Raw genomic sequence first — 18316 nt, forward strand, 5'->3', positions numbered from 1 at the left:
TTTCGTAAGTCAACATGTTTCATCCGTCACATGCTCGTGTACGTATAAACCCTTTGGTGCGTATAGTTTTATAGATCACATCCAAGTAAAATAGGAGTTTGGTTACACCAATTAAAACAAATCTGTCGTAGTCTGGAAATCAGATACATAATCTAAGGATGAACAAATGGTCTTCAGCATACAACATGTACAACAGGTGCCTGTTTATTGTGTTATATTCTATATTGCTCCTAGTTTAAAAGAAAAGTTAAATGAATAATGATTTCTAAAAGAGAATACCTCGAAATTTTATCTACAATGGTAAACAATAAAAGTTAAAAACGAAAAAGTATGTTTTTATTTATTCTAGACAACAAGCAGGGAAAACACAGTTAAAGTTATCAAATAATTCTCCCGGAAACATTGAACTAAAGGCAACAACAGGTAGGTGTTTCATTCTATTAGAAAATATAACCCATTACAATAGCATAACACATTTGTGGATTCTTGTGCAATTCGATTGTTCTATTTTTAATTTTTTTTTTAAATGATAGTCAGATGATTGAAATTAGATATAACTTGTTCATTTATCAGTTGTTCTCTTTTATTTCAGGACCAATTGAACAAGTGTATGCAAATGAAGTAATATGATGCACATATTGCCATATGTAACGTTTGAGATGAAGCATACAAATCATAAACGAACTACCTGTATATTGTTGTGTACAATCTCATTATGTCATTTCTGTTGTTTCAGAACAAAACCTTGGTGTCCATTATATATTTTTTTTCTATTTCAATTTGATGTGCTTAAACATGTTTGTACTCAAATAAGTCATATGTAATCTATTTGTTTTTCCAAAATATGTATACTTGTATTCAAACAACAAGTCATCTAGTGAAACAAATTATTTCAAAGCAATCATTAAATCCACCAAACACCATAAACTATACTTCTAAAAAATCTGACTAAATCTTTAACGCCAATACTTTATTATCGATAAAAAAAATATACAAATACAAATAAACAAACTGATAAAACCTCATTCTGAGATCTTTGTATGCATATTCAAATGTGAGGCAAATCATTATATCAAAATGTATATTGCTTCAAAATGCTTTTTATTAGTATGATAATGCGAGTAAAATATCGTTCAGGGAAAGCCTTGGCTCATATCTATTGTGTAAATAACCTCGATGTTAAATGACAATACATTGATTGATTGTTGGTTGCTTAACGCCCAGTGGTAAATAGTTCATGCTTCTTCTGGACGAGAACAAGTTAATAATAAATACAAGAGGTAGGTCTGGTAAAATAGGCTACCCAGATGATGGTCGGGGAAATTTGGACTGCCACTATAAAATGAGGATATATTGCAATAAGCCACCTATATATGGACCCCTCAAAGAGTTTTTGCAAGAGTTCTTGCGTGCAAAGAGCGTGACAATTTCTTTACACGAGGCATTGGATTTAACATCTCCATTCTGACCGGACGTGGCTGCAACATATACATTCCGAACAACCAAACGGACCCCCCATCTAGGCAAGCGTTTTACCGCCGCCGTTCGGAATAAGACCAAATGACCATATTTCTATTCCCTAGTCACCTTTTGGGGTGGCAATATATACATGATATAGTCAAGTATACTAGTAAACACAAGTTACGATACACAAGTTTGAACTCCAACATGTCCAATGTATCATAAACTATAACAGATAGGAATAACTGTTTAACTATCCAATAGAAAACATTCATTTGCAAAGAATCCGACCACATTAGAAAGTGAAACAAAAATGATCGTGTTATTGAACACAAATGTCAAATTTATTTTGCAGAAAATGATAACAAATATCGCACTTTATTTCAAAGATGAGAATTCAAATATCGACAAAGGCATTCAAAATGTGTAGCAGACATGTTCAAATTTAAAGCTTTAAGTTCAAAATTTTGTTTTTTTTTGTTTTTGGTGAAAAAACGATTTTTGAAATAGAAAAAATTAAAAAAGTAATAGAAATAGCGTATTAAACATAAATCAATGGTTTGGATAAGAAAAAAAAACGCTGTAAATACATGAAATATTTGACCGATTATTTACCTTGCTAAAGCGTATTCAATTGATAATAAATGGAAAATAATTGCCTTGTATCGTTAATTATGTTGACGTTATTGTAAACATGTTTACGACTGACTTTAATGTGACGACACACGTAACTTTAATACTAACTCAATCAGTAACATAGTTTTACAATTTTTGAAAGTAATAAATAATTTTACTATTTTGCAATGTCAGGACCAAACATAGCTAAAAAAAAGCCTTGAACCAAAGGAACTATATTGGAATATGTATTTTGAAAAAAAAATATCTTACAGCTTTGTATCTTGGGTAAGCCTGTTACTCCCATGTTTTAAACCGATGTTTCCATCTTTAAATGAAGTAGAAATAGCGGTGTTTGTAGTTTAAACTTATACAAATAAACTTATCTGAGTGTTTTATATCATATGCATTACTTACATGTTTAATTATGATTTTGATTTTTTAATGATTTTACTTTTGTGATCTTCCTGGGTATTCAAACTATTGAAATTGAATTTTTGAATATTTGAAACATTCGACATAAATCCAGGTTTGGCTAAGCATAACATTGTATTTTTACAAATCATGAATTTCATTTCCTATTTTCCTTTGTTTTTTTCTTTTCGCAAATTGCATTTATATCATTATATTAGTTTAAGTTTAACTATAGAAGGTTAGATAAAATTCAACCAGCAAATGTATTTGAATAATTAAGAATTGAATGCTTCTTTTTGTAAATTTATTGGGGTGTAAAAGCGTTGACCGAAGTACATTTTGTATGAAGCGCTTCCGCGCTTCATTCTACAAATGTACGCACGGTCAACGCTTTTACAACCCTATAAAGTTACAAAAAAAAGGCATTCAATACTTATAATTACATTCTTTAGCTATGATCATGAAAACACGAATTTTATATATTTTATGATTTAAAATTCACCTGTGCACTTTATTGTTGGAGCACGTGTTATCATGAGTGAAAAGTTGTATTGAGCATTGCAACTGCTTACGGAATAACACGTGATGTGCAGTTAGCCAATCAGAATAAAATATTATAATGAAACATACATCTAATGTAATTATAAACGTATAAAATAGTCTTTGAGTTGTTGGTTTTCTTCGACTTATGAATGTCCATTTACCTTTATGTAGGTAGTGGATGGTTTAATGTAATTACTTTGTTTGTGACTACGAATGTTGGTTAGGTTTTTCATTTGGTGTAATTGACCTTTTATCTTGGGAAGAAAATTAATGTTTGACAGTCAATTTATGAAGTTAATTTTAAATTGTTTGTTATTCTGGTCGTTGTTTTTTGCTATGGCGTTGTCAATGTTTGCTCGACCTTAAAGTTTACAATTCCCTATAGATTGCATTTCTGTATCACCTTTACTATAAAGTTTTGAAAAAAAATATATGTCTTAGAATTGACAGTTCATATGCATTACTATTTTTTTCAAATATTAAAAGGTCAAAATATAGGGCTGTGCGGCATACTTTCAACGTTTATATGCCCCGATCTCCTAAGAGTTAAAACATACAATTCATTCTGTACTAACCCTACTTTGACTTTAGGATTTCAAGAGATGTTAATATGACTGATTTGCACAAGCATATTTACATGCCCAATTTATGCCTACGAGATGAAACATAAAGAGATCATAACGGGGAACCAGTACGTAAACACAATTAGTTATCTATGAATATTATATATCTCCCCAAACGAGGAATGGTTTGAGAAACAGCTGAATTTACAAAGCCACAAACCTAATTAAAAGCATATTTTATTAACACTGTTTAAAATTATCAAGATGTAGTATCAAACAAATAAAGCATTGAAATATTTTGTCAACACCCAATAAACGAATAAAGTTACATTTTACACGACATTGGATGCATATATTTGTTTTCATGATTATATTTATAACGAACAGGAATCAACATTGGAATTTTAAAAATGCATTATGAAAATAAAAAATTCAACAAATATGAAAACTCATTGATTTTCTTATCCCAGGCATAGATTACCTTAGCCGTATTTGGCACAACTTTTTGGAATTTTGGATCCTCAATGCTCTTCAACTTTGTACTTGTTTGGCTATATAAATATTTAGATATGAGCGTCACTGATGAGTCTTATGTAGACGAAACGCGCGTCTGGCGTACTAAATTATAATCCTGGTACCTTTGATAACTATTTAATTATCTGAAAAGGGATTTGCCGTAAGATGTTTAAAATATACAAAACAAAGATATATTAGACCGTGACGATTGCAAATGAGACAACTATCCATAAAGAATAGAGAAAAAAATCACAGGATCTGGTACCCGTAAATATAAATGATAAATATGATTCAATTAAAAAAAAAACAATGGCTTGATATGCAGTATAACAATGAACGGAAACATATTTTTGACAGCGACAGCAACAACAACTTTAGTCCAACGAAGGGCTTTCAACAATATAGTCAGATATAAGAGGCTCCAAAATGACAAATGTAAAACAACTAAAACTAACAGCCAAGTTAATGTTTAAAAAAATCAACGAAAACACAACAAACGATAAGCATTGAATTAAAAGCTTCTTACTTGGGACAGTCACATCCGTACTAGGACATTGGTGTAGCAGTACGACATATTTGATCAATTATATTGTAAAATGATAATTATTCTTTATTTATTTAAAGACTGAAGTGACATTATAGTTGTCTCAAAAATGTAACAACTATGTAAATTGACATTCTCATCCACTTGTAATCAGAAATACTTGGGTACATGATATTTTTAGCCAATTACTATGTTCTATAATAAGTTGAAAGTTTACTATCCACAGTGGTCAATGCAGATTATTAGTCATCAATCGCTAAACAAGTACACCTTCCAAATTACAATCTATATAACAAATTGGTGTACACATTTATTTACACACATTATTATCAATTACAATTTTCTTTTTTTAATGTTCGTTGACTTTCATTTGAAAGAAAGGTATATGTGAACTATTCAAATTTAAAGAAGTACATGACCTTTATTAATTTTTAAATATTCACTTCCCGTTGACGTACGTTTTCCCTGTTGAATTTGTTTTTAGAAGATTGTAAATTGAGGAGATTAAGTGCAGAAGAAGAGAACGTTTGAAATGATACTTAATAAAGTATGATGCAATCCCAGTTATCAACTTTAACAGGGACACGTTCTGATTAACATTTTGAGTTCATTTTTTTTCCTGATATTACGACAAAATCTATATAAATTAATACCCACGGAAATCAAATATTATAAAACATTAAAAATCAAAAAGAAGAATCTATCTGATAACGACAAACAAAATCAATACAAATATCAAATAATAAAAGGTTCATTAAATTTTACAAAGAATATCTTAAAATCAAAGTCATTGTCAAAACCATGAAAGACAACTCAAATGAATCGTATGATACTACATATATACGTGGTCTTATGACAGTGAAGTTTAGGCGGGACACAATAATCACGTGATATATAAAAATCATGATTTCTTTCGTTTTTCATCATCTTAGAAATATTTGATATTGATAAAATTTATTATGAATGGGTTTCATAGTTTAGAAATACTTAGTTAAAACTTGAGTAACGCATTTAACAAAATTAATTGGTTAGCAATAACCGGTCCCGTTACGTGCGTACGTCGAGTTAGGTACGTATGTCATTTTATTGGAAATCTCTAGTGTGTACATAGAAATAACTCACTTCTAACATCTCTGTGTCTAAACTGGCCCGCCAAGAAATGATTGGACAATAGTATCTAGTATCCGTATTGAAGTAATCAAATTAAATACGCTTATAGCTATTCGTGATTATGAGATGTAATATTTTCTACAATCGTTCTCCATTAAAGTATGAATAAGTCAAAAGGTACATCAAAATGGTGAATTAAGAGAACCTTAAAGTTTCCTTGAGTGATTTTTCATTCCTTGAAATAAAGTTACGGAAAAAATATTAACGGGGGAAATTACATGACAATTCTGTTTGGGCATCTCAATGCTTGTATTTCTGTGCATGGAACAAAGAAATGGGTCCTGTCAAAACTGAAGTACTCAGTTTGGTCAATGTTGTTAACTACAAATGGACCAGGTTTTATATTTGTATTGGACCCCGTTTTGATTCGTTTTGACACTACACATTTATGAAAAGCAATGATAAAACGGATCTGAGCATTGTCTGCTGAAAAAAATCTATTTGAATATAAGCTTTTTCCTGAAATCTCATCTGCTGTTAGAGCTGCTATAAACAACACCAATGGTTAGTCTGGATTTTTTTTATACAAATAGTTCAAGGTGCAACAAATGATTTTTGTCGTCCATTTTCCCCTCGCTTACGGTTGGCTCCTGGATTCGCTCTTGCATATTGACAGTTATAACTTAAACGATGTCACCAAAATGAAGAACATTTTTCAATGTACGATTATCATTGCACAATTAAGAGATAGAAAACACAGTTATTTTTAGAATTATAAATAAACAGATTTTTAACGCATGGTGATTGTGATCCTTTGTGCCGCACAAAAATGTAAATGTATGCATACATTTTTGTCTTGTATTGTCTTGCTTCAAAATCATCATTAGATGTTCAGAATATTTAATGTCATACTTTCATAGCAAAAATGCCATCCATAGGAGTGAAATATTTATTAGCATACCTATATATTCTGCTGTCCAAGAAAATCATATATCAAATATGCATACTTTAATTTTTAAGGCGGTACATATACACTATCCAAGTTTGAACACTCAAAATGACAAAATTCACATAATTTTTATTAAAAAAAGTATAGAGAAATTACAACTCAAATTGCATTACAATCTTCATTTCTTTGTTTTTCGCCGTAAAAGTGTTCGTTTTTATGTAGAACATTTTTTTCAACAATAAGGCACGAATTCAAGATTTAAATGATTATCCTTTCAGAAAAAAACGTTTTCAACGGGCGATAAAAATGCTTTATTTCCTATGACGATACTTGGTCCTGCTCTGTGAAATTTTCGGTCGAAACCGGGTCATAAACATTGACAAAATCGGATAATTCCATCTTGACATGATCTTATTATGCCGTTCCATGCAAATACGTAGAATCGTTTACATGCTCAACATGTCTGGTCTTGCAATCTGCCTTTCAATATATTTCTTTCCATACATATATCTCCGTACAACGTGCAATAGTACCCGAGCAATTAAACAAATTCATGGCAAGGTTCACTTAATTAATCATTTTAACGTTCCTTTTTATTTATTTTTCCGTAAATCTAGAACGCTTGTAAAAATTATTGCAATTCACAATCGAAAATAGTTATATGTGTATTCATATTATGAAAATGAAAAATAAATAACAGAAATCCTTCTATTTTCTCTGGCTTTTGAAGGTCCGTCACTGCACCGGATATTATTTAAGTTACATAGTGTGCGTGGACCTAATACGATATATGGAATTTACTGACCTCATATATATCGTATAAGGTCACTAGGGCACTATGTAACGAATTTATCTTACCGACTATCTAAACATGTCACGGGTTTTAGACTAGTGGCCTATCAAAGTGATCAAGTCTTCAATACGAGTTTGACTGCCCTCTGGTATCTTCTACTATTCTTAATACTGTTTTAATTTTCCTTCATTTCCAAATTGAAGGAGTCCCACAGAAGTCTTCAATCTATTTCGAAGAGTTTTAAATTTTTTTTACTTCACATAATTTACAAGCTTTAATGCATTATTTCTTTTCGCTATGCGTTATAAAAACCTAGTAATACATTTTTTCCCAATCTAATTTTGCTTAGAACCCTTTGATCAGATGTATGAGTATCGCACATGAACATTCAATAAAAACTTGGTTGTAGTTTTATCAACATGTTTAATTGAAGAGTTAACCAAGAGAGAAATTATAACAGACCAATCCAATTCAAGTGTTTGCAGATAAGCCAATGACATAAGAATAATTTCTTAATAATTAAACATTACAAAATCTTTATCTTTTGCAAAACATGCATCAGGCTAGTCAAAATTCACAACCCTTGTTAAACTTAAACATCTATTCGTCATATTAATAAGGTGTATACATTATTCATTTGTCAGTTGATTGTTTTCGCTATTCTTTCTGTCCATTTTTTGTTCTGTAGCTTTGCAAGAACATGATATATACTAGTCAACAAAAGAAACTATACAAAGCAATTTATTTTCCATGTAAACTGATTTTTGCCAGTTGGTATAATAGTATTATGAGCGTGTTATTTTCTTATCAAAACCATTGATTTGACAAAAATACGCAAACATTTTTTTTTAATTTTTGTTACTTCAAAAATCGTATTTTCACTCAAAAACTCAAAAATCCATATTAAAACTTAAAACTGTAAACTTAAACTTGGTCACTATAAAGTTTTGAATGCCTTTGCTAATAATTGAATACTTAAAGTCATATGAAACGGCATTGTTCCGATACCATTGACCAGACCAACAGGAAGTCGATTATTGCCTCCGCCTACGGCACTCGGTTTCATATTTACTATTTTACAAACTGCTTGTATTCCGCTACACTCGAACAAAGTGTTGTAGTCGGACGTGAACCAGTTTACATACTTTATTTTATTTACAACAAAAATGTTGACCTGTCCATAGAAAGGCTTGTATAGACCGCGGTTTTATTCTCCAAAATTGGACCTTCCAGAGGGGGTGCAGACTAGAGTACAATAAGCAAGAAATAAGAGAACAAGTTCAATTTCGCGGCGAGGTGGTTTGTTTACGTTCCGCCATCTTGTCTTGTTTTGTAGTAATTCCGTCCTATATAGGACCACCTCCAGAAACCGGAGTAGATTATGGGTTCACAAATTATTCTATTTAAAATGCTTTTGTTTTTAGGAACAGTAATTTACGGAGGGGTGGCTGCCCTTAAACCCTTTCTATTGTTACTAGGCAAAGCGTTCAGAATAATTTTTTCTGGCTACGTGCAGAGAAAAGCATAGTCTACGGCTAAGGTGTTCTAGTAGGTTTAGTTTTTGCCTACAGTTACATTTACAGTCACAACCACAAAATACAGCACTCGGGTTCAGAATACATAGTGTATCTACTGTTTTATTGTTGGTGGAACACTTAGTACACACAGACATTTTAAGTAGATTATCATATTCAAGCAGGAAAGGCATGCGTATAGATGATAAAGCACTACATTTAGAGATAAAGTGCTCTAGTGTTTCTGACTCTAAGTTGCAGAGCTGGCATGTAGGGTCTACTTGATTCTGGTTAAAGGCTGCTCTTGTACTCTGTAGTTGGTATGTTCCAGTCAATAATTTTAGCTTCACTGGCAATCTTGCGACATCTCTAGTTGATGTTTTAACACTTGATAATGCTGGATGGGGAGCACCAATAGAGTATTGGTTAACCCCAATATAATGTATCCTGTTGTATAGTTTTGCAAGGTCTGCAATATATCTTTTCCAGTAAGAGTCTATGGATTTAGACACCTTATTTTTCCATGCATTTTTTGTTGGAGGATTGTCAAATATCTCAATGCCAGATGGTAATTTTTATATAGCTAAAAGCTGTCTTATTTTGGAGAACCAGCTGCGGTCGTTAATACCCTTTAGACATAATTTTTAGACATAATCTTTGTTATTGATATTGTAGAGGGCGTTCTCATCATTTTTCAAACTAACAATTTTAACTCATCCATATTAATAAGTTATTTCTATTTAATATCAAATTAAAACTGATAAATATAAAAATTAAACCTTTTATTACAATAAAATTAACGGTACCAATTTTCTTGCACCAGATGCGCATTTCGACAATCCATGTCTCTTCAGTGATGCTCGTAGCCAAAATATTTGAAATCCAAAGCTTATATAAAAGATGAAGAGCTATAATCCAAAAGGTCCAAAAAGTATAGCCAAATCCGTGAAAGGAATCAGAGCTTTGCATGAGGGAGATACATTCCTTAATTTATAATAATTTCTATCATTTTGTAACAGCAAATTTTAATAACACAAACAATCCGTATTTTCATGCCAGTACCGAAGTACTGGCTACTGGGCTGGTGATACCCTCGGGGACTAATAGTCCACCACTAGAGGCATCGACCCAGTGGTAGTAATAAAATTAAAGGTACCAATTTTCTTGCACCAGATGCGCATTTCGACAATCCATGTCTCTTCAGTGATAACAATTTCTCGTTTCTTTTCAATGCATTGAAATAAACTGGTATCTACTAGATTGAAACGATCCAAACATAATAAAAAAGACAACCGTAAACCAGCTTAGAATTTGTAAACTACAAAACGTAATCGGTTATTGTTCATTCCGTTTTGGTGTTTCATACCGACTTATATGGTTTGTATAAGCTTAAGACCCTTCAAACATTAATGTGATAAGTATATTAAAGACTGTTTTACAAAAGGATGGAACTGTTTTACTTTCAAAGTCGTATTATAGTGATATCTGTCATGTACGGATTTCGACTCTCACCGGTTAATTTCTTCTTTTACACGTGCTTTTTAAACTTCCCATATTTTGACTATTTTATTAATTGTGACTGTTTATTTAACGCATCATGTAAATGTAGCGGAATTTGATGAGACTGTTATTAAAGTGAGAGGGTTAGCGCTATAGAACCAGGTTTAATCCACCATTTTCTACATTTGAAAATGCCTGTACCAAGTCAGGAATATGACAGTTCTTGTCCATTCGTTTTTGATGCGTTTTGTTTTTTGATTTTGCCATGTGATTATGGACATTTCAAATTGATTTTCCTCTGAGTTCAGTATTTTTGTGATTTTACTTTTTCCTGTAAACACCGCAAGTTTCAAAATTGTTTTTCAAGTGAATTAAACTTATTTTAACAATCATGAAGCGTTCTAGAATCATTTTCAAGCAGTTTCTACTTCTGTTTGATGATGGAAAACAGGTTTTCTCAAGAAAATAGCGCAAACGATTGCAGAGGATTTGAAATGTACAATTCAAGTCGGAACCTGGTTAAATCGGCATCTAGTCAAATCGGTAGTCCAAATAATTATGACGTCTTGAAAGGCTATTATATTTTTTTTCTTTGACGCCTTACTTCGGTCGAAGTTCATAATTATTTGGACTAGTCAAATCGGCACCTATTTGAAGTCAATTCGGCATCCAATAATATTTGTTATAATATTTTCTATTCAATTAATTATTAACTTTTAACAAGTACATAGTTAATATGTTGTTGTGTATAAAGGTAAACAACGAAGCCCTTACCCAAGCTGTTGTTTTAACAATGAAACAATTAGAAAAATAAAATGGAAAACTATGAGTCCCTTTCAATAAATCAAACTTTCATGCCAAATAATTAGCAAATTTAAGGTGGGTTTTTTTCAGGAAAGTTTAAACAGCATTAAACCAACAATCCTGTAAAATGCTCAACTTGTTTAAAAAATGCAAAAACATTATCCATTACCTCATATATATGATTAAAAATACACATTTAGTTGAGAAAAATAAATATATACAAAATGTACATGAACCCCCAAAAATGTGAAAGTTAATATTTTTGGACAATCCCTTCCTTAGGTATTTAACTCTTTTTGCTTAAATACTGAAAAAAGTCTGGTACCCCCTTGCCTTTTTTTACTCTTTTTGCTTAAATTACTGTTAAAAATATATATTTAACATGGGTGACGAATTGACTATATCAGGTGTCGATTTAACCAGGTGCCGATTTAACTATACCGGGTGCCGGTTTGTCCAGGTGCCAATTTAACCAGGTGCCGGTTTGACTAGAATTCTTAGAAATTACCTGAGTTTCATGAGGTCTTTGATAACAGTAACCATGGTAACAAAAAGATTATTTACCTAAAATTTTGTGGGAGAAGGGGGTTCGGACTATGTACCAGTGAGAAATATACAAGCCTTCCTACGGTATTTATTTGTACAATTCCGGTAGTCTTGACCTATTCATTTGTGTTAAAAAAAACAACGAGTTGTCATCTTCACTTCACACACACACATATACGAATATCAATTATATGCTTACGAGACATGTTGCATTGTTAAACTAATCACGGTATGTGAAAATCAAGACTTGCATAAAAAATATCCCAATACTAGAGACAGTTGCGTCATTTTTAGTCAGAGCTTTCAGCTCTTTGATTATAACAAAATGGATAGTTGTCATTATTAAACTTTTGTACATATACTTTTTTCTAAAGAAAGTTCTTTAATTTGTCCACATTTAGAAGAAGTTTACTTTTTTTTAAATGCTTGCTTCCAGGAAGCAATTTGCCGATATATTTTCCGTATTCAAAAGTGGCCTTAGCGTGACCCTTCTCGTAAAAATCCGGTGATCGCATACGCATGGATCTGTCATTTAAATAAACTATTATCTGATTGTACATGTTATACACGTACTTAATATCCATGCTTCTTTATTGATTGTTTACTATACGGTGACAATCGGTAAACTACGGCTTCAAAACACGACAATTAATGAGCGGCCATATTTTCAATTTTATAACAGACAGAGAGAAAATAAAAATGACGATTATACGATATTTTTGAGTAAAAAATGATAAAATCGTGCACAGAAGACTGCTGTAAGTTTATGATATATACATGCATTGGTTCAAGAATTGGATAAACATTGTTTTTCACCAGTCACTCGTTTCATATGACTTTAATCCTCAACTTCGAAATTATTGGCCGAATTTGGTCATCATTTTCCGAAGAAAAAAAATTTGACCCCTGTGTTCAACAGCTCGGTTTTATCTAATTTTTAAATTTGATCAGATTCTTTTATTTTAGTGGATGATTTAACAGTTTTGCCTACTTATTATATTTTATGATAAATTTCAGTTCAAACTTGTGTATCGATTCTTTTGTTGACTAGCATATTTTGTATCAAATTGTCGGTTCATCATGAACGGCAGTTCACACAAGTGGTACGGCACGATATCTAGAGAGTGTCGACGCCGCTGCTGTAGGCTTTGATACAATGTACTTGTTGTCTGCGCTTCGCCACTGACATGATAAGTAAGACATTTCTTTTTTTTTTACTTCCAAATCTCTCATGCGACATTTACTTTTAAATTGTTTATTTCTTCTAAATTTGTAAAAGTCTTTTTACTGTCATTTATGCATTCTAGGCTATCATTTTTGTTACACTCCTGATTTAGGAGAATGTAGAGTACGCTTCAACAGGCGATATCTTATTTCTATCCAAAAATGTTTTCTTATTACCATGAATCAAGATGGAACCGTGAAACAATACATGTGTAAGTTAAGACAGGGTCTATGTTTTTATTAAACTTACAGAATTCTGTGCGGTATGAATTGAAGTTTGCTCATTGTGGAACGTCATGCGTTAGCCTATAGTTGTTTTTATACTTTTTCTTCAATTGGTATCTCTGATGTAGAGTTATCTCAGTGGAAATCATATCCATTGTCTAATTTTTTGTATGTTTAATTATTTGTCCCTCATTGTTAACATTAACTACACAAGGGACTATTTTTTGTGTGTTCATCGTATGACAAAGAAAAGAAAAGAACGAGAAGACAATTTCATGATTTCTTCCTGCTATATTTAGTATAAAAAGAACTCAATCACCTGGTTTGTCGATAAATTTATATGTCTTACAATTAAAAAAAAAAAAAAAAAGGAAATTTTAACTTCTCTTTCATTAAAACAATTTTTGGAAGTCATACCATTTTTTGTTGATTTTTTTTTTAAATCAACACTTTCTGAATCTATCGCTGAAATGATATCCCCAAACTATATTAAATTGATTCCTTTGTGTATCTAATATCATTAATTAAGCTAGCTAATTTACTGATTTTGGTTCACTGTAGAATTAATCTAAAAACTTACCTTAAATATTTGCGATTTTCATATGACATCACTGGGAATCGAACCCCTCCTTAACCTCTGTCATGTGTGACTGACATTAGCACATCCATGAAATCTCTCGGCTGCCAATGGGTTCAAAGAAAACACATTGGTACAACGGACACACAGGGCTTGTACCTTTATGTATACGTAAAAGGCAATCGTATAGTATAAGTCGGTAGCAACCGTGTTAACATGTTTATGATCAATGAGATTAGGATTGATATTAAAGTTCAAGGTAGATATCTATTGGTTTAGGTTCGAATCCCTTAATTCTTATTGATGTCTCTTTTCTTTAATTTTACCGTTTTTTTTTATTTTCTATGTTATCATGGTTATTGTGTATATTTTTGTAACAATAGCTGGTTTTCTCTTTATTTTTAAATCACCTGTCCCAAAGGGCCAAGTGAGCTATTCTTATCACTTGGCGGCCGTCGTCGTCGTCGTCTGTTAACAATTTACAAAAATCTTCTCCTCTGAAACTACTAGGCCAAATGAAACCAAACTTGGCCTAAATCATCCTTAGGGTATCTAGTTTACAAAATGTATCCCATATCCAACTAATTTAGACATCACGTGACTTTTGTGACGTATAATAGCCGCCATTTTGTATTATATTTCCCCATATAAAATGCATAGATTCTTCAATAAAGTTTAATTTTCTCATTAACCTGATCCGTTTTCTTAATTTTGCTAATCAATCCTTGATATTCAAACATATTTCCATCAAACAATGTTTGTCTTAACAGTTTAATTTTTTATTAAATTCTGTCAAATCTGAATCGTAAAAACATACACTTTTCTCGTCATTTTTCTGTTGACTCAATGCTAAATTATCGATACCCATGTCTACTTGTATAACAAATAAAGAAATTCCGTAAATAAAAAACAAACTTTGCAAATCGATTAAGTATATTTAAACACATATCTGGCGAAAAGTACTACTTAAAACAGTTTTATTTCAGGGCAAATTTGGTCAAACATCTATTTAAAAAAGGTAATTTTTCGGGATTTTTCAAATTGGCGGCTGCTGTATATGGAAATGATGCATCAAATCAAGGACTTCTATAGTAAGACTTTCCTAGATTATATTTAATTTTCCATGCAGAATCTCTTATGTTTCTGTTATTTTCTTTGTTGATATTTCGATATGATTGGTTTCAAAATTTCTTGATAAAAAAATATTATTTTAAGTGTGACACGGGAACATTTATTTTGACAGATATTCATCCAGGATATACTGTTACCAGAAAATAGTTTACAATAAAACTTATGATACAAATTTGTTCTTCTTTTTTAAAGGTGTTTTTCCTGTTTTCTGTATATCTCTACTTGCCGACTTGTTTCTTTATTATTATGAGGCTGACTTCATGCAGAAACTTCTTAGGGAGAAAGGGGGAGAATTTGGTGACTATGTGGAACGCATCTATCCCATCGAATTGGAGATACAGGATACTACAGATACAGTTAAGTCGGCTTCATATCTTGACTTACATCTAGAAATTGACAATGAGGGTCGGTTGAAAACAAAACTTTACGACAAAAGAGATGATTTCAGCTTTCCAATTGTGAACTTTCAATTTCTAAGTAGCAACATTCCAGCAGCACTTGCATACAGGGTATATATCTCCCAATTGATACGATATTCACGTGCTTGCATTTCCTATCATGATTTTCTTGATAGAGGGATACTGCTTACAAGGCAGCTATTAAACCAAGAGTTCCAAATGGTGAAGTTGAAATCATCCCTTCGTAAATTTTACGGACGCCATCACGAGTTGGTTGACCGTTATGGAATAACCGTTTCACAAATGATATGGGATATGTTCCTTACGTCGTAAATACAATCCCCTTCCCTTTCATGAATGTGACCTACCGAATTAGACTATATACCGGATTTGTAATCACATAAGCAACACGACGGGTGCCACATGTGGAGCAGGATCTGCTTACCCTTCCGAAGAACCTGAGCTCACCCCTAGTTTTTGGTGGGGTTCGTGTTGTTTATTCTTTAGTTTTCTATTTTGTGTCATGTGTACTATTGTTTTTCTGTTTGTCGTTTTCATTTTTAGCCTTGGCGTTGTCAGTTTGTTTTAGATTTATGAGTTTGACTGTCCCTTTGGTATCTTTCGTCCCTCTTTTATCTTTCTTTAGAAATATATTTATACATTCCTTTTAGAACAAAAATAAAATGTTTTCATCCCAAGAGAAAAAAAATCCAATGCCCAACAAATTATAGATAAATATTCTATACCTTTAAAATTTCATCCCTTGACCGACCAGGTGAATTCTGACTTGGGATGTAATGTTACATCACAATATATTGTCAGGTAGATGTGCAAACCAAAAGCAACCAGGTGACATTAAACTATACATGTCTATACATGTATTACCAGAGTTTAAATTTTGTGTTATACAAAAGTTTTCATAGATGTACAAATAAATATATTCTCTTTCCCGTGTCATATCAGAAGAAGTATGTTTCATAATAAACTTTTAGAAAATATGAATATTACGAAAATTTCTTTAAAAAAATATGTTTTGCTTAAAAGACATTCAAATATTTTTGTTTCTATAATTATTTCAAAGAAATATTCTGATTCAAATTTTAATTTAAATGGATTTCATATTGTATATGATTTTATTATTTTTTTTTTAATTCAATAATTAAAGCTAAATCCAGGCATTCAATGAATCGATATGAAGTTTAACTTGTGTAAAAAAAGGAAAGTTATTGTATACATTTCAATAGAGACGCATAATACGATTGGTCTGGTTTCAAAAATATTGTATACCCGATAATATCTATCGACAGAGTTATTGGTCCTGAATAGGACTGATCTACTATAGTTGGGTATGCGATGACCCCGCAAATCAACCAAGATGGCCGCCATGGCTTAAAATAGAACATAGTAGTAAAATGCAGTTTTTGGCTTATAGCTCTGAAACTAAAGCATTTAGAGCAAATCTGACATCGGGTAAACAGGTTCAGATGAAGATATATCTGCCCTAAAATTTTCAGAAGCATCAGACAACCCGTTGTTGGGTTGCTGCTCCTAAATTGGTAATTTTAAGAAAATTTTACAGTTTTTGGTTATTATCTTGAATATTTAAATAGATAAAGTAGAGATAAACTGTAAATAGCAAAATTGTTCATCAAGGTAAGATCTACAAATAAGTCAACATGACCAAAATGTTCAAATGATCCAATAAAGAGTTATTGTCCTTTAAAGTCAAGTTTTCACACCTTTTCCTATTTTTTTGTAAGTTTTTACAAAAATGTTCTCCTCTAAAACAACTGGGCCAAATAAAACCAAACTTGGCCTAAATCAGGGTATCTGGTTTAAAAAATGTATCCGATGATCCCGCCCATCAACCAAGCTGGCTGCCATGAATAAACAAATAACATACATGTAAAATGCAGTTTTTGGCTTATATCTCTGAAACCAAAGCATTTCAAGCAAATCAGACACGGGATGCATATGTCCATCAGGTCAATCCCTATCTGCCCTGAAATTTTTAGACGCATCAGTCAACCTGTTGGTGGGTTGATGTCTCAGAATTAGTAATTTTATAGAAATTTTACAGTTCTTGATTATTATCTTGAATATTATTAGAGATAGAGATAAACTGTAAACAGCAAAATTGTTCAATAAAGTAAGATCTACAAAAAGTTCAAATGACCAAAATAATCAATTGATCCCTTTAGGAGTTATTGTCCTTCATTGTCAATGTTTTACAATTTTTGGTAAATTATTGTAATCTTTTACAGAGCTCTTCTCCTGAAACTACTGAGACAAATTTAACCAAACTTGGCCAAGTCAAAGAAACTAAACAGACTAAAAGATCAGATATACAAGATCAACAAAATAGAGATATTTGTCAAGAAGTCTATTCTCATCTACAGTGTTGGAGAGTGTCCTTTCTTTGATATGCCCATAGACCAAGGCGATCGCGAGCGACACAGGATCTTGAGAGCCTCTAGTTTTTATTATTATTGGTCAATTCTGGTATATGGGAAAAAATTATCACATTCAATTGATCCATTTTTGTTATATAATCATATAGTATTAACGCCGCGCGCACATATTTCGTTATTCAATTTTCGCGTTAAACACGCGTTTACTATAATTAGGTTCACGCGTTGACTCGTTGTCCATTAAGTCAGTAGTAAACGGCCATTTACTTCAAATTTCGAGTTTAGTTTTACGTGCACTTGAAAGAAAACGTGCGTTTACTTTCCGCGTTAACTAATTGTGTAAATTTATAAACTAAACTTTGGGTATATTAGTTTTGTAATTTTTTTTCATTTTGTAAAAATGCCTTCATCTTAATATTTTACTTATATGTGCTTAAAACCGTAACAATTCCAAAATACACTTTTAATTTAAAATATT

At 31.8% G+C, this 18316-nt stretch overlaps 1 protein-coding gene across 1 annotated transcript in view; it reads left to right on the forward strand.

The window, feature by feature from the left end:
* Nucleotides 1-3115, forward strand: part of LOC139524352 (synaptogenesis protein syg-2-like) — a 39151-nt gene extending 36036 nt beyond the window's left edge. Inside the window, exons 13-14 of the mRNA XM_071319118.1 lie at nucleotides 350-423; nucleotides 593-3115. Of these exons, the coding sequence (XP_071175219.1) occupies nucleotides 350-423; nucleotides 593-630 (112 nt within the window). The 3' untranslated portion in view covers nucleotides 631-3115. The remainder of the gene's footprint in view (nucleotides 1-349; nucleotides 424-592) is intronic.
* Nucleotides 3116-18316: the final 15201 nt, after the last annotated feature.

The sequence above is a fragment of the Mytilus edulis genome, chromosome 5, assembly GCF_963676685.1.
Source record: "Mytilus edulis chromosome 5, xbMytEdul2.2, whole genome shotgun sequence".
Lineage (NCBI taxonomy): Eukaryota > Metazoa > Mollusca > Bivalvia > Mytilida > Mytilidae > Mytilus > Mytilus edulis.